Below are 25,448 nucleotides of genomic sequence, written 5' to 3' on the forward strand. Positions count from 1 at the left end.
GTATTCGCCCCTCGAAGTATTTAAATTACTTAATCCTTTTATAATTTTTTTTTATTTTTGTGTGTAGCCAGCCAAGCACACAGTCCAAATAACAGCAACATAAAGAAGTAATATCTTTGACTGCATGAATCAATTCACAATTATTTTGTTTTCTATCTTGTGTGTTTGTGAGGGGTAGGGTGTGTGTTTGTCCAGTCCAGTCAGCAATACACAGGGATAGGTCAATGACAATGATCAACTTTATTTGTCTCAATGGGCAAGTTGAACATGCCAAGGTGCTCTAGTCACAAAAAGTTAAAAATAAAAGTTCGTTCCAAGGTGCAGGGTTAAAAAAAATGTCAACAAGTGAACAAATGACAATCATTAAAAAAAACTTACATCAAGGCCATTTATGTGAACATCTACAACAACGCTCACACACACCACTGACCATTCATCTGAGGTTGAGCAGTTGGACTGCTGATGGCCCAAACGATTTCAGGTGCCTATTGCTTTTACATATATTCAATTGCATAACGTTTAACTGAGCTTAATACAAATTCTCTCGTTAGTACATGTTCAGGTATTGACAAAATACGGGATGCTTTCTTTATTATTTGTTGGCAACAGAAAGAAGATAAATCCCTCTCTTTGATACCAATTACCCTAGAATAGATGTGGACAATACTGTTCTGACTATTCCTATCATGGATGTGATTGAGAAACCAGCATACAAATGAAAAAGCTAGAAGACTCTAAATAATTAAACGACTGGGAGAACCGCCTTAAGATTGCTTGACTAACTGAAAAGCTATTAGCTTACACACAAGGTACAGTCTTTGTTAGCCACATTTCACAATGTGTTCGGTGTCAAAATTCCATTTGAGATGGCAATCAAAAATAGTTCCCAGGTACATGAAAGTGTTAACAGTTTCAATGGTTTACTATGTATCACACTAGAAGCAACAAAATCATCTATTGATTCTCCTAAAGTCTCTATTTATTTCTTTTGTTTTGTTTACATTTAACTCCAGAAAGTTCTCGTCACATCACTGTACAAAATTCGTGCAGAACTGAGTCAAAAAACAAAAAAAAAACTGTGAAAAGAATAATAGGCACTTGAAAGGCATTCATTCAGTTTACACCTTACACAATAAGTGTTTGTTGCTTATGGACAACATTTTTGTAAAAGACCTACAACCCACCATCTAAAAGAGTTTATTGAACTCACAAAAATACTTCAAAAATAAGTCTCTCTAATGGTCCATTTGCACATAAAACAAATCTCTTGCACTCTGGATAACAGATAATTCGGTGATGCTGCATCACGAATCAAGTCGATTATATAATTGAATATCGTATTATATTAACAAATCAGATACAATATGAACAGTCACCAGGCATGTGGCAGACAAATAATGCTCTGCATAAGCAGTTATACAGCCGACATTAACTATCATAAATATCACAGAGCAGATTCTTTGAAACTATACTTCAAGTAATATAATATAAAATAAATAATTAAAATATGTACTTGAAATATTACAATGTTTCAACAATTGTTTTTATCACCAGAACAGCAGCATATGATCTCCAGATTTCTAGTTACTGTGCTGTAAAATAGTGGAACTTTCTTCCTTTGCATATCTGCCATCTACCCACCATCTAATCCTTTCAACATGCACTAAAAACACATCTGTTTCACGAGCAGTATTTCTTACACCAATTAACATAGTTGTCAATAGCATAATTATAGCAAATTGACTAGCTTGCATGCTTTTCTTTCTCTGCAGATTTATGACACTCTCCATTCTTACTTTGTTTCCTGATACCTCTTTGTGTCTTATACGTTTGTCTTTCATAATTTGTCTGCTGAGTTGTTTTTCCTTCCGTCCTTTGTATATTGTCCATGTCTCCTGCCTGCCAAGCACTGAGAGCATGCTCCTTCATGAGTGTGATTATGTGCTATATAAATAACACATTTATTATTATTAACACATACAAAGCTGATCAAAAACAAATTATAAACGACATAAGCATTGAAATACAAACAATAACTATGGTTTATCCAGACCATTAAATAGCATGATGAATTACGATTCACTTTAATTTCTCAGACTCATGTGCAGCCAAGGCAATGGGTACATTCACCCCAGCAGGACCTTGAAAGTGAAATCTGCACATAAAGCAAAAACACAAAAATAAAAGTAAAATAAAAACAAGATATTACATGCTATATAACTAATAAGAAAAACTGAACAGGGAAAAAGAAAATGTCTAGGAAACCACAGCTAGCAAGAAGCACTGCTTTAAAAAGCCTGCCGAGTTTCTCATAAATTTCAATTTTACTCCTATTTTGGACATTTTACTGCATGTGTGGATATCAACTGCTGATGTATTCACTCTTTTATTCATAATATTAGTCCAGGTGCTGAAAACGCAATAAGAGGAAAAACAGAAGAACAGAGCTTTTCCTTAGAGTCAACCAGCATTCACTTAATGAAAAATATTGTTCCTTGTGTTTTTAGAATTACGATGCACTTTTCACAATTAACAATATTATCTTCAAAAATATCAAAACAAAAGCTAATAATAAAATACTCGCTACCTGCATATGGCATCAAAATTAATTTTGTTTTTCTTAGCAATAAGTTAGGGAAAAAATATACCTTGAATATGTATGTAATTTCTTAATAAACAGGGAAATGGAGAGCCAAGTAGTAAAAGTGCTGGCCTTTAAATCCAGAGGATAAGCACAAGTCAGTTTGATACTTACACGAGGAGTATACTTTTGTAGGTTGACAAAGTTGTTGAATGAGTACCTGACCCCATTATAAGGTTGGGGAAGGAAAGGCAATGAGAGAGAGGATACATGATACCTTCACCATAAAAAGAAGCAAAATCTGGCTCCAAGAATGCAGTCTCTAGCATCTCTTCCTCCCAATAGCCAGAAGGTTAAAGAACTACATTCGCCTCATAAACAGTTAGGTCTATTCAAACAAAATGAAGACAACGCATGGCAGAGTCTCACCCAGATCTGGTGAACCTGCCCAAACCACTTACCCAAGACTGTGGGTCACAGGTGTATGTTCCATGTTAAATTCAGCTACTGGTACTCCTCTGGCAGCTACCTGTGGGGCAAACATGGCTGCAGGATACACGACAGAAGAGGTACCCACCTGAGAACACAGTTGTCATCATGCACATTATCAATCCCTACTTAAGATATTTTAGATTATCCAAGGCAGTGTGCATATCATATAGTCAAAGATAATCTACACATTTCTAGTTTGGTTGACACCAAAATAGATTCATAGGTTTTAGGTGATAAAACAGCTTCAAGATACCATGGTGACATTAACTTATTCATGTAATGAAACTATGTTCTCATTATTCCCTTTGTTGACTTTGCAACCAGATTGACATAGCGAGAGTGCAGTGCTCCTGTAAACTCACCACCAAGCATAGATCACAGTTTTCCAGTTCATAATCAGTTTTTGCCAAGACCTGAGGATCCAGAGATTCTCCAAACCAAACAACATGGGCCTCAAAAGCCCATTACATCCTTGCTGCATGCATCGTGGCAGCTCTGACTCAGGTATACGAGCATCTGGGGCATCTGCATCGGGCAGTCTGAGCCAAAGACCATTAAAACAGTAAGAAGGATTGAGGAAAAAACTAACTAGCATTTCAGATAAAGTGTAAAACTTTTGCTGTATGCTTGTTAATTTTTCAAGTAAGGTAGCATGATCTTGTCTAATTTTGGCAAAATTAAAGAAATATTTTTGTTAATGAGTAGCATGAACTACTACAGCTTTGATAACAAATAAGTTACTCGCTGCTGCACCATGAAAGAAAATTATGGAGGGGATACAGGTCTTTAGTATTTATGAAATTTGAGATGTCAATAAGCAATGTGAAGCTAAGGCTTACTGAGTCCAGTTTTACTGCATTATAATAGGGGATAGAGCAGCAGCTTAGGTCATGCTCCTCTTTAGGTGATACCCAGGGATAGTGTATCCCTGTTGCCCTTTTGCCTAAAGCTTATCACATTTATAACTCTTAAAGCATTTACTAAAAATTCACTGATAATTTACACTTTTCTTACCCTTTTCCAGAAAGTGCAGGACAGATAGGGCTATCTTTGTTGACTTTGACATCTTTGCATTTAGTGCAGCGTGTAGTGAAAAGGTTACCTTAATAAATATAACACACATATACATGCACATAAACACACTAAGGTCAGAACAGAACAAGATAAAAGCATGCCTCCCAACACCCCCTCCCATCTTCTTCAAGAAAAATCAGATACAATTTGTTTCAACAACAACGAAAAAAAAATTGTAATTAAATATTAATCAGCTTTCAGAAAATCTTTGAACATGATTAAATTTACCAAGCTGCAGATAAAAATAAAGAGATTTCTAATGGCTGGTGATCACTTTGCCTACTGCTTTCTCCCACTTTGTTTTTGTAGTTTGCAACTGTGATACAAATAAAAACTTAATAAATTTCTACAATAACATGCACTTGTTAAGAAAACAAGATCTGACCATGAAGTTCCAGAATGTTTTTAGAACCAGCCCTTTCATGAAGTTCATCGATGTTCTGTGTTATAACCACAATACGTCGCCCTTGAGCAGCAAGCCTTTTTTCACATTCTGCTATAGCAATGTGGGCCTGTATAAATGAGACTTAGCAAAATGAAATTTTTTTTTTTCATTTGTGTGGAGATTGTTCTGCATGCATTTATAAATGTGCATGTATGTTGCCATATTGACATTAAACCACTGATAAACATGGATATATTGGTGCAATATTTAAGTATTACATCTGCTAATCTTTTTCATCCATATGCTAGACTGGATTCAACAGAACGATGTGAATTTACTACAGATTTCATGACAGAGTTCTGAATAGATGCGATCCAAATATAAAGCCTAGCAGGAAAACAGAAACATGAAGAACTTTCATTTTTTTCCTGTTCAAAATATGTATTGTTTCTTTGTCCCATTTTACAAATTAAATGAATGTGTTTGCCATTGCTTACTTAAATGAAAGAGATCATTATTTGTATAAAACTGAATATCTTACTGGATTAGGTGTCTTTGAGAGCATGACTTCACGACGATAATGATAAAATTCCCACACCAAAGAAGGATTGCGTTTGAATGCTTCAGGTGTTGCCAAATCCTGTGGAAAGACAAAACCCTGTGTAAGTTTGCCTGTATTCGCATGTCTACATTATAAATAATAGTAAAAATAATAATAATAAGGTTAATTTGTAAAGCCCTTTTCCCTACCATTAAAGGCGGGCTCAAAGCACTATTAATAAAAAGAAAAATGCAAATACAAAGGAATAATAGATATTAACCATATATGATATATATGTAATATATATGATAACCATGTACACATGTATATTGTTCCTCTCTGTTGTGTCTTATAAAAATATAATTATACTTAAATAAATGTAAGTATATTAAACAAATACATGTCAACTCTTCAAAATCTACATTCTGCAAATTCTATCTAGAAATCTCTCAATAGATCTATATCTTGAGCAGGATTTCTTATAAAATGTACATGGTTTTCAACACCTGAAAGTTAAAATTGTTGGAAGCTCACAACATCCTCACTTAAAACTGCAGGAGGTACTGCACCCCTACCCTCTCCTCCACACCTACCATTCCCAATAATAAATACTGGAAATATTATTGGTAAGAGCAAAACAAAAAAAAGTATAAATCAGTGTACATTTGTTGATGTCATACTTTCATAACGTAAAAGTATGTTAATGACATTTCGTACCACCTAATTGCCTGTCTGCTTTATTACAAAATGTCTTAAAAAATGAGACTGTCAACCAAAACTAATTATGTTTTCAGATCCCATAAAGCAAATTTTTTATGTGGAGTTATCTTACTTATTGGGAAACCAAGATCTTGACTTACGTTAGGAAAACAACCATTTTATATAAAAAAATATTAAAAATTAGAAAAAAAACAGTAAAACATTATGGAAAATGCTTACAGTTTAAAGTAGTACAGTTTCTCTTTCAAGATAGTCTACAGTATATTTTTTTAAAGAATGAGGAAAATGTTACATCATAATGTATTAAAATGATATGCTTATAAACACAGAATTTGAAAAGTTCTGCTTTACTTCCAGTCTTTCACTCTTAATGAGAAAAATAAGAGAATAGATTTCCCCCTCAGTTTATTTTTTTCATTTCCTTGTTCACCTGTGCCTGATATTTACGCCAGAAACCTCCTGCACCTCGAAATGTTGGCACACCACTTTCAGCACTGACACCAGCACCTGTGAGTACAACAATGTGCTTGGCTTTTGCAAACTGCTCACGGAATGCCGCCATATCAGAACTTGGAGACTGGCGTGCCTTGGTAGAATAAAGATCAACACACAAGACTAATTAAGAAGCTTAATTAACTAATCTTGGACAGAACAGGTCAAAGAAAATATAAGATATTTCTATTCCCTAGAAATCCTAGACAAGAGTGAATAGATAAGATATTCATCAGGGAGTTATAAGGAATAAAGGGAAAATACAAATAAAAATATATGGGAGTATTAGGTGAATAAATTTGTTTACACAATGCTTTTAATTGAAACTGAAAGAAAACTTAAAATGGTATGGAATTTGGCCATATGACTATTTAATTAAACTTGATAGAAGTTGAACTTAACTCTAACCCTGAAAAGAACTTGTATAAAAAGTGCCATTCTAACTTCAAGTGCATAGTTAAAATATACAATTATTAAGTTTATAGGGAAACAATACTACTTTATAAGTTCTGAAACAATTTGTGTCGAGCATACTTGATTATTGTTAGCATATATTTAGTGAACGCTCATTGCACTAGGAAAACATTTAAAATTTTCACAAAAGGCAGAATACTTTCAAATGCAGACTTCTTGTAACTCTACTGGGGATCACACTATTAATTACCAAGAAGGGTAAACAAAGGTTATTACCATGTTTGCAAAGCAAATGGTTCCAGTAATCTGGCAGACGACAGTACGCTGCAATCGAAAATGAGTGATGGTATATGTATTTCCGAGTCTACAACCTGACTCGAGAAAGTTTACAATAGAACTACTGCCCCCAAAGCAACGTGCAAAGACAGACATCTGATTTGGCGAGCGGCTTCCTTATCGACAACAGAGACTCAGCAGCAGACTTTCCTCCTACTCCCAAAGACGAGTAAGGGTTCTTTTGTTATTTCATGTTCACAGCACAAAGAATCAGGATCAGTCTTTGTTGCAGGCACGCCAGTATTATTCAGGGGTTTCGTGGTGATTGTTTGAATGGATACATAAAAACTCTGTTGGGAGGTTTGGAGACATGCTTTTTACTAACGTATGGAAAGTAACAAACCGAGAATATACCAAGAAGTGAGAGTTACCTTCCTTGAAAGAGGCCATCAAGGTAACTCTTTTGCAGCTGTGACAACGTTATGTCTACAGTGACGATGTAATGACAATGACAAGATCAACTCATAGGCAAAGACCGTAAACCAAGTTTACTACATTTGGTTCAGAACTTTTACATTATGTGGTGTTAGAATTGAGCATGGACTTTACTTTTTGTGCATGTGTTTATTTTTTTCGTTTTCAGAAAGGGGGAACATCTAAATCATGACACACATATACTATATAATATAGAAATAATTAATGTACAGCTCCAGATGTTTAATGTCACCTATAGTTTCAGAGCACATGAAATTCTCCGTTGTATTAATTTTTAGTAGATATTTTTTCAATGTTAACCTATCTTTATCATCCGAGGAACAATTCTTGTTCAAATTTCAAACTGTTCGTGAAAGAATTCAGTCATGCACTTCTATTTTAAATAACTCCCAACTCGCGTCGAGGGTCACGTGCTCAAGCAGTTTTTTTTTTTATACGCTGGAAAGGCAAATATCTGATGAATTTTATAATCGCAAATTTCGGCTAATAAGACCGCGACTTCCAATAAACTGCGATAGTTGTCTCCATCTTTAAACAGCGGATTTTTTCAGATTTCGAATAATTTTTCGGTGATCTCCATGTTAAAGTGTTAACTCTTTACGTTGTTACAGTGTTAACTGTTCACATTTTTAAATCAAAGTCGCATACAATTGAAGTCTTCAGATCAGCTGCTGAAGCACACACCCTCGATCATCATGCCGAAAACGAGACGTCGAAATGCCTACCAAACAGCTTTCAAGTTGTATATATATATTTGCAGCCTTATTTGTTCGGCTTATTTGTGGAAAAAAGTAGAGATATAGAAAAAAATTTAGTGCGTGCGGCTTCTAAACACAAGCGCTCAACAGACCAAAATTTACGGTAATCTGGCGCAGCGAAAATAACATTACAATTTTTAAAATGCGGTAGTAAATTTTCTATAAAGAGTAAAAGGACCAATGTGTAAAAGTATATCTTAGAGAAATTAATATTATCTCACAGAAGATAATTATTGTATTCACGAAAATCATAAGCGCTAAAGCGTCGACTATCATTACACACATCAATACTACGTTTCATGTAACAAGGCATATATGCAGTATAATTACACTTCGCCCTGCACTCATTGGGTTTTATTTATTTTTGCACTGTCACTGCTGGCTAAATTTACATTTTCATTTATGGTCATCCCCATTATATTGACTTGGAATTCATTACCTTTACTAAAACTATTCAGCCCAATGTTTTCCTTGTTCCTTTTCGCTCATAGTCAGATCTACAGAGTAAACATTTCCTTTTCCTCCTTCACTTTTTTTTTTGCTTTGTTTTGCTTTGTTATAACACTTGGATAATAAACGCGTGCGTTGAATATGCATCTCTAAACTTTTTGTCATTTCTGTAAACTCTTGTCACGACTAGATTGTAAGTTGAACAGATTACAAAATCACAACACGAACGTTCATTTTGAAATATTCGACGCTTAGTTGACTTCGTAGGGATCAATGCCAGATATTAACTGATTTTCTTTATGCATATACTTTCATATTGTTTTTCTGGTGTTGCTCCATGTTACTGGACTCACGATAGAAGTCGGAACGCCTGTAGCTGTTATCTTTTTACTCAACTGTAACACGGAATTTCCCTCAAGAGAAAATCCTCTATGTTACCTTTTTTTTTTTACTTTGTCCTTGTAAGTTGATGTTCAATAATATAAATCATAGAATTATATGACCCATCGACTAAAGCATATCATGTACCAAATTAGATAATACGAACACATGATTACACATTCTTGTTCCCTTAGTATCTTTCTTGAGAAGGGGAGGAAGGCTGCCTTCGTTGCCCTCCTACGCCACTGAGATGGTTAGAAAGACCAGTAAAAAAAGAGTTACAGTAGTCGATGCAAGAAAGGACAAGGAAGATAAACGGCAGGATTATTTGGAAGATGTGTTCGGATCATACTGATGCGTCGGAGATGAGCATAACATGATTTAAAACTATGGGATACTAGCTTAAGTATAGACAAAACTTCTTATTGATACATGCGTATGTAAAAAATGGCAGCTGTGTGTTACCCACAAGGTCACCAAGCTATGAGGGGAAGGAATGCGAGTGACCCCAGTCCCTAAGGTCTGAGTCACGGACCTGCATGTAGGACGTGCTTTGAGCCGTTTGATAAGGCAAAAGGTCTTTCTACTTTTAGCTTGACACAACACAACAATAACTGCAAGTCCAAGACGATATTAATGTTCAGTCTCTGCTCTCAGAGATATTACAACTCCCTTTTCGCTCATAAGGAACTGCAATACGTACTCGTTGTGAGAAAGAGATTAAGATTTAAGCCACGGGAACCTAACATGATTCAGGACTGGTGTTTTCAAAAACTAGCTTGTTCTTGTTTTTCTTTAAATCTCACTTGCTTTCTCACAACGAGTAAGCCTATAGGGGGCCTTTGCCTTTGCTGTACAAGTTTTCCCTACGCGTCGCAAATCTCAAACTCTCTAATATGTACAGTACTCATGAGGGCTAAGGAAATAGTAAGAACACAGAATGTATGTGAAGGACAGTGAGAGAGAACACAAGCATGTTTATCCTTTGTTTACATGTGTTCATATACTTTAATTTACGTGACTACATATACAGGTATACACGAGGAGGGCTGGAAGAAGGAAAGAATGAGTGGATAATGGAAAGATTTTGTTTCTTTTTATTTTCTGTTGTTGTTGCTGCTGCTGCTGCTGCTGCTGCTCCTTTTTTTTTTTTTTATTAGATGTCATAAACCAACCAGTTGTGTATGTATTGAATAATAGATACGATTTATTAAGACAGGAATGTGTATGAACATGTATGGATGTATTTTTAATATCTCAATACCCCTTCGAGGATGACAGAATAAAAAATCTTGAATCTTGGTAATGCAAGCAAATAAGATTGCAAATAAGATTGTTTACCGTTGGTGACACGTTGCCTTGTTACAGGTTCCAAGGAGGTCGAAAACGGCAGGAGAGACAACTTCACCTGGAGGAAGGGAGGACACGGAAGGAAAGAGGATCTTTGATGGAAGCTCTTATGTTATTTGGAAAGTAAAGATCTTTTCGAGATTTACCAGTCCAGCCTTTCGTAAGTCGTGCATAACTATTAGCTTTGGTTATTCTGTTAACGATTTGCACCCTCATGGTTTTATTATTCCGTCTGGTGTTATTCGTTATCACCGCTATGCAGACGATTCCATTGCCCTGTCCGAAGTCGCTGGCTGATGAGAGCGTTAGATATTGTACTGAATAAGTGGCAGACTGAATTTCGATTAATGAGTTTACGATGAATGATGATAAAATTGAAGCAATGCTGATTATTACAAAGCATAGAGTGCAACAGGTGAAAGAGTCTTCGTTTTCATTTCTGAATCATGATTTGTATTATCTGATTTAGTAGGTACCCTTAGTGTGTACGTTGATGCGCAAATACCTAAGGAAGTCCATATCAACCAGCTTCGTAAAATAATAAACCTTTCTTGTCGGAAAGAGTCTTGGGTATCTCGCTTCGCCTGTTTAATTAGGTCTGTTTTAATTTAATGAATGATACTCAACGACTAGTGTAGAAAAAAACTATGGTATCAACAAAAGGCATGTGTCTATGTCAGTTACTTAATCTTGGAGGAAAACGACAATAAACAGCGGAAAAATCTTTTTTAGAGGAAAACGTAAAATATTACTTGAAGCGGGAAAATGCACGAAGCACAGATTTATTATTTGTGGTTATTCAGATCATTAGAAAATATATTATGAGATTCGTGTAGGCATGGAATGCAAGTGAGTATTCACCTAAATATGTGGAAATGGTAACCTGTACTGAGCTTTACCCAATCATTTGAAGAAAAAAAACCCCTACCCCACGACTTCTTTAAATCACAGATATTGACATTCTGAATTTTTGCTCAAAATTTTGAGTTGCAGAACAACAGTTTATTTACAATGGTATTTAAGACACTGTAAGGCCTTAGATAAAGATCACCATGTTTTGATGTCCAGTAAGGTCATTGAAATCATCCACCAACCGCTTTGGTCTTTGGAACGCTAGCATCATGGATCTGGCCGGATTAGGCCATTGCAATTTCTCGAGTACAGCGAAGAAGAGCTGAGTGAAGTAGAGAAGACTGGCTTTCTTTAAAGGATTCCTCCTACTACACGAATTATGGTCACTTTCTTGTTTCGCGACAAAGTACGAAACACAGTGGCCTAATAGAACTAATGCACCAGCAGTGTTTTAGGTTTGACTGCAAGCAAACGAGTCGTTTGAAACAGATATTTTAAGCAAAATCAGACTCAGTATCTATAATTTAAACCAACTTAAGCAGTTTCATTTTTCTGTTTACGTGGCTTATGATTGTTTCATATGAGATTGAACTAGTAAGGTTGCAGATATCAGATTTGTTCAATGTCCTTCCTTCGAGGCTACACTCAAAATAGAAAATTATAGTAATAACTAATTATAGAGATTTTTTAAAAATAAAATTTAGTTTAGGTGTCAACTGACAGAGGCATAAAATGTTCGATTGTCCGTATCCAGATCTTGACCATTGTTTCTGATCATAGAAGAAGTATTGTATTGTTTCATTGCCCTGTTTACCACGATTTACGCGTCAAATATATACTGAAATGTTTTAACTGATCTTATGTACTACCACTAATTTTTCTCTCCCAAAAAAGACAACACTGATATATAAGGTTAGCAACAATGTTTATTATGCCATGTCACAACGAGAAAGATTAGGTATTCTGGTGCGGTTGGGCTGCATATAGTTATATACATGCTCCAAGGTTGATTTTTGTTGTTTTGTTGTATAACCCTGTATGTATAGGCCAGCGTCATCATAAGAAAGGTTCAGTTCAAAGAATTAAGCAGCGCCTTCGTCGTCAAGTTGAAATTTTTCTCTTGTAGATGATGATTTCGGATTCAAACCAATGCTGCTATCCATAGCTGTGTGCTCGACTTGTCTGCTTTTGGTTCTATTTCTCGAGCGTCTCACTTTCGTTCGGAAAGGGACCTTGGATCAAGAAAACAAGGTCAGCAGGTTAGCTCTTTTTATTTGTTGTGTGAGAGAGAGAGACGTGGAAATGTACCTGTCAGAATGTGCGTGCAGCGAGGATGTCTGAATAGTTTGTTGAAATTAGTGCGAAATTTACAACGTGAAACTGTTTTATATAAAAGCTAAAAAATTTCAATGTCAATGCACACATTTATTTACACACAGCACACAAAAGCATTGAAGAGCGCATCAGACAAGGACAGTGAGTAGTGGTGAATAGCAAAGCACATGCATTTTTATGACTCAGATTGGTCAGCACCAGACTCAATGCACTACCGTATCCAACACTGCTCCTCCCAGAGAATAAGTCTAAATATAAAAGAAAATGCGTTTGTACAAATAGACCTCCAACGTAAGCTGGTTATACATAACGGATGAAACAGAAGCACAAACTGACAGCTACTATGACAACAGCAGCATTTTAAAAGAATCCCGTCCCAAATTGAATAACTTACGACATAGGCACTGTCTTGGACAGAACTCGCCCATGATTGCACAGTCAATACTTGCGGGGTCCACAGCAGTGCACGGGTCAAAGTTGTCGCTGTAGTATATGGGGTTTATGCAAGGTTCTGAGGAAATAAAAAAAAGTAGTCCAGAATCAAATTACCGAGGAACTGCTAGCAAAATAACAGGCAGGAGCACGGTTCAACAGGTCTTAAACTATTGCATCCTAATACAAAAATTTATTTAAAAAATCGGCGGGATCAACAACTTCATAGAGTTTAAAAAGGCATTTGAGAATGTGGCACAAAGAAGTGTGGTATGTGATTTAAAAGTTGGCCTTCATCAAATCAACGATGTAAAAATACTCAGTACTATTAGAAAAACAAACAAAAACTCTTGATTATTGTTTTTTATCTGCGCCAGGCCATTTCCACCTACACACCTCTTCCCATCGACTGCTGCCTTTATCTCGCCATCGTGACTTCTTCATGCAGTTCGCCAGTGAAAAGGTAACAAGGTCGATGCAGTATGCTTTATTTTCTTTGCTTCGTGATTATTTTTGGTCCTAGCAATACACGGATAGTTTGATCCATGGACAAGAACTGTTTCCCAGCATATTAGTTTTTTTAAATCACAGATTAATAACGACTTTGTCGATTGGAGCTACTAACTGTAGAACTGTAACTCCTAAACCTCTTCATTTGTGATTAGGTGCTACGCCCATGCATTTGACCTCTTTGACTGTTGTTGAATTGATTTGATGCTCTTACACAAATGCAGTAGAAATTTATCTTCCGTTGGTCCCTTTTCGCAGAAGATTATATCAGGGTGTCGGCTTTTCCCAGAGCACCAAACTAAAATGACATATGACAGCGACAGTTTATCGTCTGGAAAGTATTATGTCATTTGATTTACACTGCTTCCCTTCTGATGGCTTGTGAACTCATTATGACTTTCTAAGATGCATTCTGCAGGCAACCCTAAGAGTATCAAAAACAAAACAAATACAAAAAACAAACAAACAAGCAAAAGGACTTCTACCTATTAGATCCGTTCAATGACTGTAACTGTGCTGTGGAAAAAAGCATTTGCAGCCTGAATCGCATCTTTTCAAATGAGTTGTGCAAGCTGGGAACAACTTCTGGCCCCATAACTTTCATCCCATGTGGCATTCTATAGACAATAATTTCGTATGTTGCGTGCGTTCGCGCGCATGTGTGTGAGTAAAACGCCATTAGCTTGCCCATACGGCCTGGATTTGGCGCTTTATGTTCACTTTATTATTATTTACAATCATGCATTCTAATCACTCTTTGAAGTATTGAAATCTACTGTTAAATTGTTATTTTTGCTATAATACTTTATAACAAGAGTATGATGACCAAAAAGCCATTTTCTCGAGTGGTTTGGGCAAAAAGAGGGCCTACTGACGAGGCCACATGAGACATTCGCAAAAATTGTGTTTTAATCTCAAAAGGCTGTTACTATTCTAGAAAAAAGGAATAATAGAGAGTGGGCAAGTGATCATGTGGGGAAACATTTGTTGCAAAACTCTTTTTCTTTTTCTTGAGCGTCAGAAATTGAGAAAAAACTGCGTTCAAATATATTTTAGATTTGTTCTTTTTGTGTTTAAATCAAAAAGAGGAAATTAGCCAATTTTCACTGTTTAGACGTTTGAAAAGACAAACGAAAGAAAACTGCTATCCGTTTTCTATTTCTGTTTTCAAACAGAACACAGGAAGCAGAAAACTTCGTTGATTTTTCAATTTCCCATTTATACAGAAAGCAGAAATCGTAGTCGCAATTGGACATTTTTCCGCTCAACAACATGAATACCGTTTAATACAAACAGATTTTGCCGCTGTGACACCAGGGTCACCGACTGTATGCTACAGTCCTCAAAGTATCAAAAAAAAAATTTCTTCTAATTGTATGAATCTATTTTCGTTATCTTTACAGATTTGTTTTATTAGTGCTACTTGTTATATCAGTATATGCGTAGGTAAGGACATTCTTGGCTTTACTTGCTAGTAAACGCAATCATCTTGACGAACTTTTATTCACTTAACATTTACTTTTGAATGCTTTACAGTTTCTGGATTTTCTCATAAATCGTCTAAATTTTGTGCAAAAGTGTTTATTCTCTCGTTCTGTTATTATTAGCTTCTATCATCTCAAACAATTCCTTTCTGGATTTAAAAAAAAAAAAATCAGTTCCAAATTCAGAAAGTTTCTTCAGCATCCTTACTTCCTGATGCAGCTCAAGAACTACAAAATCCTAGCGTATCAGTCATTCACGGTTTTAAGTGGAGCTGACAATCAAAGGCAGTTCACCCGACGAGGAACTACTCTGTTTTTCGATCACAGCTTACTTCTTTATACTGATAAAGACGGCGAATATTGGCTAGAAGAGATTGCTAAGTGTGGTTTGCGAATTTGGGGATGAGATATACCATCTTATTTTTTAGACGCATTTACTGGATAATCATAGTCTCTTTCAGCTCCTCTAGCCAGCTATCTAAGCATTTTAGAATTGAATAAACCCACACTACAAAATTTGTTTTCTCAAGCGAAGTAGCGGTCACTTCCTCTGGAATGAAAGCTAACAGAAAAAGCAATTCTCATTCCCATTGGGAAAAGACGTATAATATGGCTCGAGGTTCTTGAGTCAGTATCAGACCTAGAACATACTCTTAATTATAAAAACTTTTTTTGCTTTATGGTTTTATGCAAAAGTTGTGGGGTGCCACAAGACTACTATTTCGCTTCCATTGTAAAGCTGCATACTTTTCGTCCTACTCCCGTAGTTTTGAAAGCACGTGACAGAACGTCTGGCAGCTTCATTTGCTGCTGAATCAAAGAATGTTCAGGAAAATCGGCTTAAGTAATTCGCTTTGCTTTTTGACTTTAATAAAAGATATTCACTTTGAAAAAAAATCTTTGTGATAAACCATACATTCTGACATAAAAGTTGAGAAAATGCGTTTTAAAAGGAAGCTAGACCTTAGGCCGATTGATCAAATTTTTTTTAAACGAACATTTTCAGCTGCCTACGCACGCTTTTAAAAAATATTTTTTGCCAAAAACATTAATGTGATGAGATTCACTTACATTTCTTCTAGTGAAAAGACATGAGAGGAAGAAAATCGAAATCGCGACAAATCATACAAAAGGACGCTTTAAAAAACAAACAAAACAAAAACAAAACAGATAAGACGAGCTGTAAATTTTACCGTCGCAGTTTGGTCCTAGGCCATATTGGCATTGGCAGGTGCAGTTCTGCCGGTGGAGAATGCCCACTCCTACTCCTTCCTTCAAGCACGTCTTGCGGCAATCTGAAAAAAAAATGTTAGATGTTGAAGACGAAAGACGACGATAGCGACATCGTTAAGGAAAGTTTCGAGCTGTAAGGCAGCGGTTCTCAACCCCCGGGAGAGGGGCCGCGACGTGCTTACAAGGGGGGCGCGAAGGTGGTCAATTTTTTAGTTTCCTATACCGGTATTAGTGAAATTAGCTTACATTGCTGGCTAAGGGGGGCGCGCGGACGTACCTTTGTTCGTCAGGGGGTCGTCACAAGTAAAAGGTTGAGAACCGCTGCTGTAAGGGTTCAAAAAAACTGTAATCGGACACAATGTGTCACAGAACGAATCGTCTATATCCTTATGTCCGCACGTTGGTGAACAAGGTTGCATGACTAAGGAGTTTCTTTCGTGCGCGCGCGCATATGTGTGTGTGTGTGCATGTTTCTGCACTTGTGCGCGAGGCTGTTTTTGTTAAGCTGTATGAGAGAGCAAAAATTTCGAGAATATAAAATAGCAACTTACCACATAGGTCTGGATCGTCACTGCCACACGATGCTAGGGAAAGAAGATAAGGAGTTTGTGATTTACACAAATGGAAAAATGCTCTCTCTCTCTCTCCTTCCGTCTTTTGCCTCCTCCATTTTTACCTGTTTACCTCTCTGCGAATCTCTCTGTCCGTGTTTAATGCATTCTTTTATATTGCTTTCAATTGTATGTCTCGAAAAACATGCTTATTTACTAGAAACATATCTTCAATCGGCAAATTTAACCAGAAAAACAAGATTTCTGGAGGTAAGCGCTACTTTTGTTGGCGGTATAGCATACGAAAGAACTTTAAAGACTATTTACCACACAGATTATTGTCGCAGAATGCACGTGGCCATTCACATTTAGAACAAGCTGCTCCGAATCTGAAGTCGAAATCAAAGCCCTCCGTAGACCTGTAAACACAACGACAAAGCAAAAATTGTTTTCTCACGCAGACCTATTGCTTTTAAACACGACAGAGATTAAACCAGATATGAGAATGTCAAGAGTACGGCTGACCTCTCAGCCAGGTAGTTCTAATCAACAAAACGTTTCACAAGGATGCGATGTAATCGCTCAATTATGAACAGAAGAAGGAAGAGAAAAGAAATAAAGCATGATTCAAATGACAATGACAATTCTTTATTTGCAAGAGGTAGAATAAGCAAGAAAATGTTTTTTTTCCATTTAGCCCTCGCCCTTTACAGGGAAAAAATGAACTACGTAAATGAAGTACAGTGGAACCTCGGTTAGCGAACGCCTCGGATAGCGAATATTTCAGATAACGAACAAAACATTCGTTAAAAATTTGTCTCGGATAGCGAACAAAATTTCGGATAACGAACAGCCACGTGAACCACACGTGACCGACCAGCATGTCATCATTCGCGTTCGAGACACAGTCACGATCAGTCGTTCCTTATCTGTGCGCATCCTTCTTATTTAGTGATTTTTGTGCTTTATTTTAATAAGATAATCCTCAATCATGGCTCCAAAGAAAAGTCTGTAGAAAAGTCTTTCCCTAACAGTGCGATAGGCAATAGGAGGCTAAACATGTTCAATGATAGTGTGATGTATTACCAAAGAGTTTCACAAAAAAGGCAGAAGCAACAGACACTGGACAAGTTTTTTAGGCTGTACTACTGTATGAAGTTCATATACTATTTTGTATATGCATGTATCTGGGATAGCTGGATTTTGAGCAAGAGTTCAGACAGCCAACAAGAAAAATAAGAAAGTAATACAGAGTTTAGAACCCCGCTTACGAAGTCTATCTCAGTAAACTTTATGAGACCCTTGAATTTTCGGGAGAAGGAACAATCGAGAAGTGACCTCCTCTACATGATGATGAGGATGATGATGGAGGATACTTTTCGTGCACCCAGCAACACATTTTGACCGCCTGTTGCCTTCCAAGTGATGATAAGCATGGAGGGTTTCTTTGTGTGTGAGATGGCCGAGACCAGTAACATCTGTCGTTATGGAGCAGAATTTACGTTCTGTCAAATTCTACTTGAGGGATTTTATTTTCGTTTTAAAAGGAGTCACAAAGCTTTCTTTCTTGACTGTGCGGCATTTAATGATGTTGATATAGAGGAGTGTGTGGAATTTAATGATTTCAGTATAGTTGTTGGCATTGCAGGTTCAATTTATGTCTCTCTTGCACGCTGAGAAATATTTCATAGCCGGAGCGCTGTTTAATGTTTGAATGACTGTAGGGGTCTTTCATACAGATTTCACATTAAAGTACATCATAGCTACGCAAATAACATTAACAGTAAAAATATTCACAGACAGAAGAAAATAAACACAGAGGCTACCAGAGTCGGAAAGTCTTACCCGTAAAAAGACTAATTTTTAAGATGTAGAAAACATCCTTACGAAGATCTTCTGTAAATTCTTTCAGTTATTTGTTTGTACGTTAACTTTGAAAAGATTTACATGCATGTAAAAAACTAATGATGGAGTAATGTCTAATGATACCAGATAATGATACGTCCAAGATAAACTTGCCGAATTCAAAGTAATCCACCCTTTCCATTCTCAAGATACACACCCACAAACATCAGCATGCACAGGTCAAGGCCACTCGCATAGACGTCAGAGTTGTACATAGCGAGTCATTACAGGGGCTGAGAACCAATTAAATCTATTTCCTTTATTTCTTATGGGAAAAACTGTTTCGGATAACGAACAACTTTCCAGAACTGATTATGTTCGTTAACCGAGGTTCCACTGTAGTTATTATAGAATAATTTGTAGTAAACATAAAGGAAGATGGATATGTACAAAATTGGTGGTTAAGGGAAAAAAAAAGTATATTTTACAAGGTTTCCTGAAGTTGGGAGGTATCTCTAGAGGCCTCATCTATTTGTCTTCAAAGTATTTAGATAGATGGCGTCAAAAAGAAACAGAGCAGTTGCAACAAGTTACAATGATTCTGACAACATGAACTTACCCGCCACTGTATAGGCAGAGAAGAACCAAAGACCTCCTCGGTAGATTGCAATTCTCCAACTTGGCACAACCTATTGAGTGCTGCAAGGCGTTGATCATCTGCACAGGTGCAGCGAAAGGAAAAAAAAAACTCAGTACAAACACAGAAGTATATCTTCAATGTTAACAAGGATGGTCTTGAGGAGCGTTCGCGTCTCCTTTCCATACACTGATGTGCCTTCTGCAGTGTTTGGACAGTATGGTGTATGGAAAGGACAAAAGATTTTTCATACAGTTATTTCTTTATGAAAAATCTTTTTGTCGTAATAATGATAGCGAGACATCCACATGGTAAAGGGTGTATACTTATAATAACGAAAACAAAACGCAACAATTGAAAACAGCAGCTCGATGATCATGCTAACATCCTTTTCTATGTTGAAGACTCATGATTTGCTATAGCCATAGCTGAGACTGGTCATGGCGTGAGACTTTCACACAAATGATGCCTCAGTACTAAAAAAAGTGATAGCAAGCACGTTATTCATGTAACATGTGCTTGTTTAGCAGTGCTTTGGTGTTTTTGTACCATCTGCACACGCTTAATTCATTTCCTACTAAATCAAAGTGTTTGTTTGAGTGGTGTTGTACTGCTTGCTACGCATACATTTTTTAAAGCACATTCAGATGCTTACTGTGCGAAATCTTTGACATCTGTACCATGGCCTGCACTCGTTGGACGTTTGGTTGTAGACACGTACTTGATCGAACCAGCTTTTTATGATCATGGCGATCGGTCCATTTTTGCGGACACTTTTACCAGCAGCAGCGTTGTTTCCCAGACGTCTCCGCCCCGTATTATTCCCGATTTCACATGTAATTTGCCTTTCTGCTTCTGTCTGTAGGTGTGTGAGCTCCAAAGCTAACATGAGTAAGAAAAATGAACCCTGCACAGGTATGAAGTTGTAAAACAAAGGATGGAATAGATGTCAGCATGAGAGGGGTCATACACAAAAACTGAATACTTAAGGTCCCTTACTGTCTTTTATTCTCTATTTCACCATATACATGCGTTTTTTGTATGAAGACACACACACACACACAGAGACAGACATCTCACTCTAAATTTCATTGGTCGCGCAGTTAAAGTTGATAACCCAGTTGAATAAAGCAGCTTTTTAGGACACTATTGGAATACCCAGAAATGAAAACTATGAGACAATAGAATGATCGGTAACAAGAACAATTCAGAAAATAAAACTCTTTGGCGAAAATAGCATAAATGTTGACATAAACACTGAAACTAGTGAGTTCATTAACTTCGCAGAGCAGGTAGCACTAGAAATTTCTGTTGTCTATTTTTACTCTCCCCTTCTCTTCCACTGTCTTTCCGTTTTTAGTCTATCTTTTTTTATAATCTCAAACTCATTTATAGTTGATGATGGCCTGAGCAAGTGATCAGGGTATGATGGGTGTGAAGGCGAGTAAGTGAGAAAAAAGCGGCCCGCGAGCGACTGGGGTGAGTAAATGGGTGCGATGACCCCACTACAGCCATGGAAGAAGTGGCTTGAGCTTTGTAAAACTGACCAGTTTGTTCATATTGGCCACACTGGCACCTTCAGTTGCGTTGACAACCATCAGCCTTCTGTAATAGTTGTGTATTTCCAATATTTCTGCAATTTCTGTTCCATTTAAGGCCAGACATACGTTGAACAATAAATCTGGAAAAGAATGCAAGACGGTGCAATAAGCATAGTGATTATCATCATCATCATCGTCGCCGCTAATTATTACATCCATCACTACTATTGTTATTGTTATCACCGTTTTCAGATGCTGGTGGTGACTATCAAAGGAAGTATGCAGATAACTGGATAATGCAATAATCCTGCATTTGTCTTCATAAAGCCTAAAAGGCAAGTGCAAATTGTCGATAGAGCTCTGATTCTGTTATGTTTATAAGTCTGTCCCTAATTTTACTTTGTGCGTCTTCTCAAATTAAACCGCACGCCTAGCCAGGGTTCGTCATGTGATCCAGATGAAGTTAATATTCTTGTTGATGCTGTCGCGAAGCACTTACAGTTTTAGTTGCCAAGTTCGAAGTTCACTAGCGCCAAACCTTAGAGACCTTAACTAGGTTTTGTTGAACGTTTGACAAGTCACATGTGAAGATAAATGAAAATCAGTGATTTAAGGACAGCGAAACTGGACAGGTTGTCGCAGTTCTTCTCGAAACTACTACACAACATCGGGAAGAATGGCTTTTTTGCGTTTTGACTCCGAGTTAACAGCTGTGGCTGTATAAAAGGGAGAAAGCCCAATCCTTTTAACAGCTGCAGTTTCGGAAGAGTTTTCTCAGAGGAAGCTTCAGACAATAGTTTACAATCGATCGTCGCTATATATCTATATAAGAGCTATTAATAGTTAGTCGTGTAATTTTTAGCAAATTAATTATATGGCTACTGGAAGAAAGGAAACGAAATTACTCTGAACCAGACTCCCATAAAGTCAGAATAATGAGATAAATTCCGTAAATAATGTTATAAAATCTAGCTCAACCACTGCTAAGTATCAATTGCCCTTTGGGATAAATAAAGTATTATCTTACATTCTCGCTGTCTATATATATATATAGAAACACAGATTTTAAAGCCAACACACACACACATATGTGGGTACAAAATTGCAGTTTTCCGGATTTAATGCCCATTAATAAACTACTTACATATTTTACAATGTTGACATATTACAATACAATCCCAAACATTTTATTAATACCTTTCAGGAAAGTATTATTTATCTGCCATGCGAATATAACATCAGACATTGCATGATACCTTAAAAAAGGAGCGGGTGCCAGCAGTACGAAAACCTTCACTCAAAGACGCGTCCTAGCCATGATTTGGTTGTTTATGCGAATTGCCACAGGAATAAAAAAGTGCAGATATCGTGCGGTTCTGGCTCGAGGAACTCTTAATCTACCACTTCTATTGATGATAACAATATTTACAACTTGATGGATGCATGGCCATGTATCGCCAGCACCGTCCACCATTGAGAGGGAAGCATCCTTTCATCTTACTCGACTTTAGTACATGTACCTTAAATTTTGAACGACAAGCCTCGACTTTTGTCCCCAGCTTGAAACCCGCACCATTTTTTTTTTGCCGAATGAGTTTATTTCAATGTAATTCAATAATTCAAGGCATTATTTCAAACTCGTGCAGTTTGAACACTCGTAAATTAATCAAATATTTTTAAGGGCTTATGACGGACAATAATTATTATTGGACAATAATTAATCTTTAGATTATACTGGACAGTAGCAAACACAAGCATGTATGCCATGGTCTTACTCTTTTTAACGCGATATTTAACGCAAACACGACTGCAAGAAAACCAAGTTTCGTAGCAAACGAAAACAAACAAAATAAGCTATGGTAATGAGGTCGAGAGACGATGAGAGAGACGGAAACACACAAAAGCAGACAAATAGACGGAATCAGACACAAAGAAAGACTCCATACTCCAAATAAAAAAGAAGAAAGCCAGAGAAGAGACAACTAGATATGGTGCAAACAAATAAGAGATTTTATACAAAGAGTTAAACATCTGGCTGTAAGCGACATGGACAATAGCGACGTAGAAAAAAGTAGTGTCCAGGCAAAAATAACGGCCTGGGGGCACGCTGGTGCTACTTACACCCTGGCAGTACAACGCTCGCTCCCAAGACAAGGACGAAGCCGCGCATGATACCTGGCGCTCGGGTGTCCACCTCTTTGCCTCTGACAGTCAGTCTCTTTTACCTGCGGCTCCTCCCCCAAGCAAAACTACGGACGCTGATTCTTCTGTAGTTGAAGCAGGGACGGCCACAAGGCCTTTATATATATAGCATGCAGCCACGTACTTTTCACCCAGCCAATCACTGGCGCACAGTGCGTACAATGAACACTGGCAAGAGGACATCGTACTCTTTTCATTGGAAGTCAACCCCCTCACTTCCCAGTCCGTCAAACAAATCAAGAAAACAAATCAAAGGAAATTATCAGTGTAATGGTGGGACTCGATGTCAAGATTTTGCTAGCTTCATGCTGTGGCCTCTTCATGCTGCTTCGCTGACCAGAAGAAAGCATCGTGGGTCCTCATGGTACATGATTTCACGTGGTGCCTAGGAAGATGCCGGCGCTTATTAACATTCCCATCTTTCCACTTCTCCGTTTCCTCAAATCCCAGTTATCTCCACCGTCACCATGACTTCGACTTTTCTTTTATGTCTTTCCTCGTTTTCGTTCTGCCTGATTATTGTGTGCCTCCTAGATAGCATTTAAACATTTTATAAACGTTTACAAATGGCCTTTACTCCTTGTAAACGTTTATAAAATGCTTAAATTCTATCGGGGCTGTTTCCTGTCAGCGACAATGTCCCCTTTTGTCTGCGTCGCTTGATGCCGGACATCATGTAATTCAAGATTAATTTCATTGGTGTCATCCCATGTACCCTCGTTTTGTCTTCTCTTTGATATATATATTTTTGCCATAGGAGACAATGAGCGTCAGATAATGTATGAACGGCGTTTTGAAACCAGGGGTCTGCTTTTGCTTAAACTATGCAGTGTAGCAATCACCCCAAATACTGCAGAGGTCAAGAAACATGTAAATCTTTAACTTCATTCATTTGTTTTGTTTTCATCCCTTCCTTCCTTCCTTTCTTTTTTGGTGTTTTTCTCTTGAGTTCGTTTGATAGTTTAAGTTCTTAAGAGTAAATGTAATCATGGAAATATGTAGTTCGTTTTAATCTTTTTTCTTTCCCTTGGTTTTATGTTTTTGTTCCTTTGTCATTTTTTGTGTTAAAATGTAGAAATTATATAACACGGTGTCATTTTTGTGTTAAAATGTAGAAATTATAACACGGTGACTTGTAACTATGTTTCATAAAAGACCAGCTTTTGCAGATTTCCTGTTTGCCTTTAATGTTTTAATGCATAACTGGGAAAGCTTTTAGGTTGATTAACTTCTGAAATAGTTTCTTGAAAGCTACTAGCCTCTGTAGTCTAAAGTGCAACTGTCCACTTGATGTTTATGCCAGAATGATGCTAACGATTTTTTTATATAAGAGGGGAATCGGGGTGGAGAGAGAGGGGGAGGTAAACAGATAATAGAGTAAGGGTGGCAAAGACAAAGAAAGATACTTAAAAATTCAGACCTATGCCCACAGACACACGCATGCACTCGCATATGAATATATATATAAAAAAAAGAGGAAGGGGAGAGGGAGGAATTGGTGTTGTATGCCGAACCAACAACTAAGGCTATATCAATGCAAGAGGGGGAGAGGGGAGAAGTTTGAAAGACAGAAGTGGTAAATAAATTCATCGTAAAGAAAATAATATGCGACAAAGGCTTCGGGGGTGTTGGATTGGTTGGTGGCACTCGAACGGCCCACAAAAATAAACCCTCAAGAAATGGCAAATCTTCCCCACAAACTACCAATCGACAGAATTACTGCACCTTGTTAGCAGAGAATCCAGTTTGACACTTCTGTTTAGATAAGAATGAAAAAAAAAACCAATTATCAAAGCCTAAGAACTCTTTGGATACTGGAATTTTTAATATAATAGCAGCAAAGAGTTTCCATGAACGGTCTTCGCTCAGATCCTGCTGTCACCTGTACGGGGACCACATAATGTTGCTTGTCCCCACTAATGTTCATACTGTATACTAACAGCCGTAGAAGCACCATGGATAGTAGCTTATAAAATGTGCTGCTGACTCGACCTTGCTGTCACTTTTGTATGAACATGTTCATAGTGGCCCTCTTACTGACTTTTTATGTTGGTGTGACGAACATTTTTAGGATGAACAAGCTGCTGTAGTCAACAGTATTATCCATCGATATAGCTCTTAAAAGTATTTAGATGCTATCTTCGATAACCAGCTTAAATGGGACATCAACACTGACACGATCCTCGCCGGAAGCAAGCAAAGCCTGTACCTCCTACAGAAACTCAGGTCTTTCTGCTTCAGCTCTGTCATTCTCCCTCGGTTGTGTCAGTCCTTCGTGAAGTCTCATCGCTTTATCTTTCAACAACCTCTCCCGAGGATTTAGGAACAGTTTTGTCTCCCGTGTTAATATCTTTTCCAAGATCTCTGTAACGAAGCAGATGGACTTAGTAATCTTAAGTAATCAACACTTCCTTATG

General features: G+C 37.2%; 2 protein-coding genes across 2 annotated transcripts; both read right to left on the bottom strand.

Moving 5' to 3' along the window:
* Nucleotides 1-221: 221 nt before the first annotated feature.
* LOC112577137 (NAD-dependent protein deacylase sirtuin-5, mitochondrial-like) lies at nt 222-7,411 on the bottom strand. The gene is given in 9 exon segments (XM_025260109.1): nt 222-2,155; nt 3,043-3,158; nt 3,436-3,524; nt 3,527-3,612; nt 4,088-4,175; nt 4,533-4,659; nt 5,074-5,172; nt 6,224-6,379; nt 6,976-7,411. Coding segments are annotated over 9 exon segments (993 nt in total). The 5' UTR covers nt 7,132-7,411; the 3' UTR covers nt 222-2,079.
* A 4,758-nt stretch (nt 7,412-12,169) lies between these two features.
* Nucleotides 12,170-23,690, bottom strand: LOC112553347. The gene is made up of 9 exons (XM_025220501.1): nt 22,951-23,690; nt 20,836-20,969; nt 19,944-20,170; nt 19,271-19,368; nt 17,134-17,225; nt 16,807-16,839; nt 16,216-16,317; nt 12,991-13,107; nt 12,170-12,493 (listed from the first exon to the last, which is right to left on the bottom strand). The coding sequence occupies exons 3-9, from the start codon at nt 20,034-20,036 to the stop codon at nt 12,456-12,458; spliced, it is 573 nt and encodes a 190-aa protein (XP_025076286.1). The 5' UTR covers nt 20,037-20,170; nt 20,836-20,969; nt 22,951-23,690; the 3' UTR covers nt 12,170-12,455.
* Between the last annotated feature and the right edge of the window lie 1,758 nt (nt 23,691-25,448).

Source organism: Pomacea canaliculata, linkage group LG12, assembly GCF_003073045.1.
Source record: "Pomacea canaliculata isolate SZHN2017 linkage group LG12, ASM307304v1, whole genome shotgun sequence".
Lineage (NCBI taxonomy): Eukaryota > Metazoa > Mollusca > Gastropoda > Architaenioglossa > Ampullariidae > Pomacea > Pomacea canaliculata.

Excerpts from the sequence above, each read along its gene's own strand:
- LOC112553347 (XM_025220501.1), bottom strand. The coding sequence starts at position 20,036 with ATGATCATAAAAAGCTGGTTCGATCAAGTACGTGTCTACAACCAAACG. Across the intron at positions 17,226-19,270 it reads CTCTGCCTATACAGTGGCGG|GTCTACGGAGGGCTTTGATT; the intron begins GTAAGTTCATGT and ends TTGTGTTTACAG. Across the intron at positions 16,318-16,806 it reads TGACGATCCAGACCTATGTG|ATTGCCGCAAGACGTGCTTG; the intron begins GTAAGTTGCTAT and ends TTTTTTTTTCAG.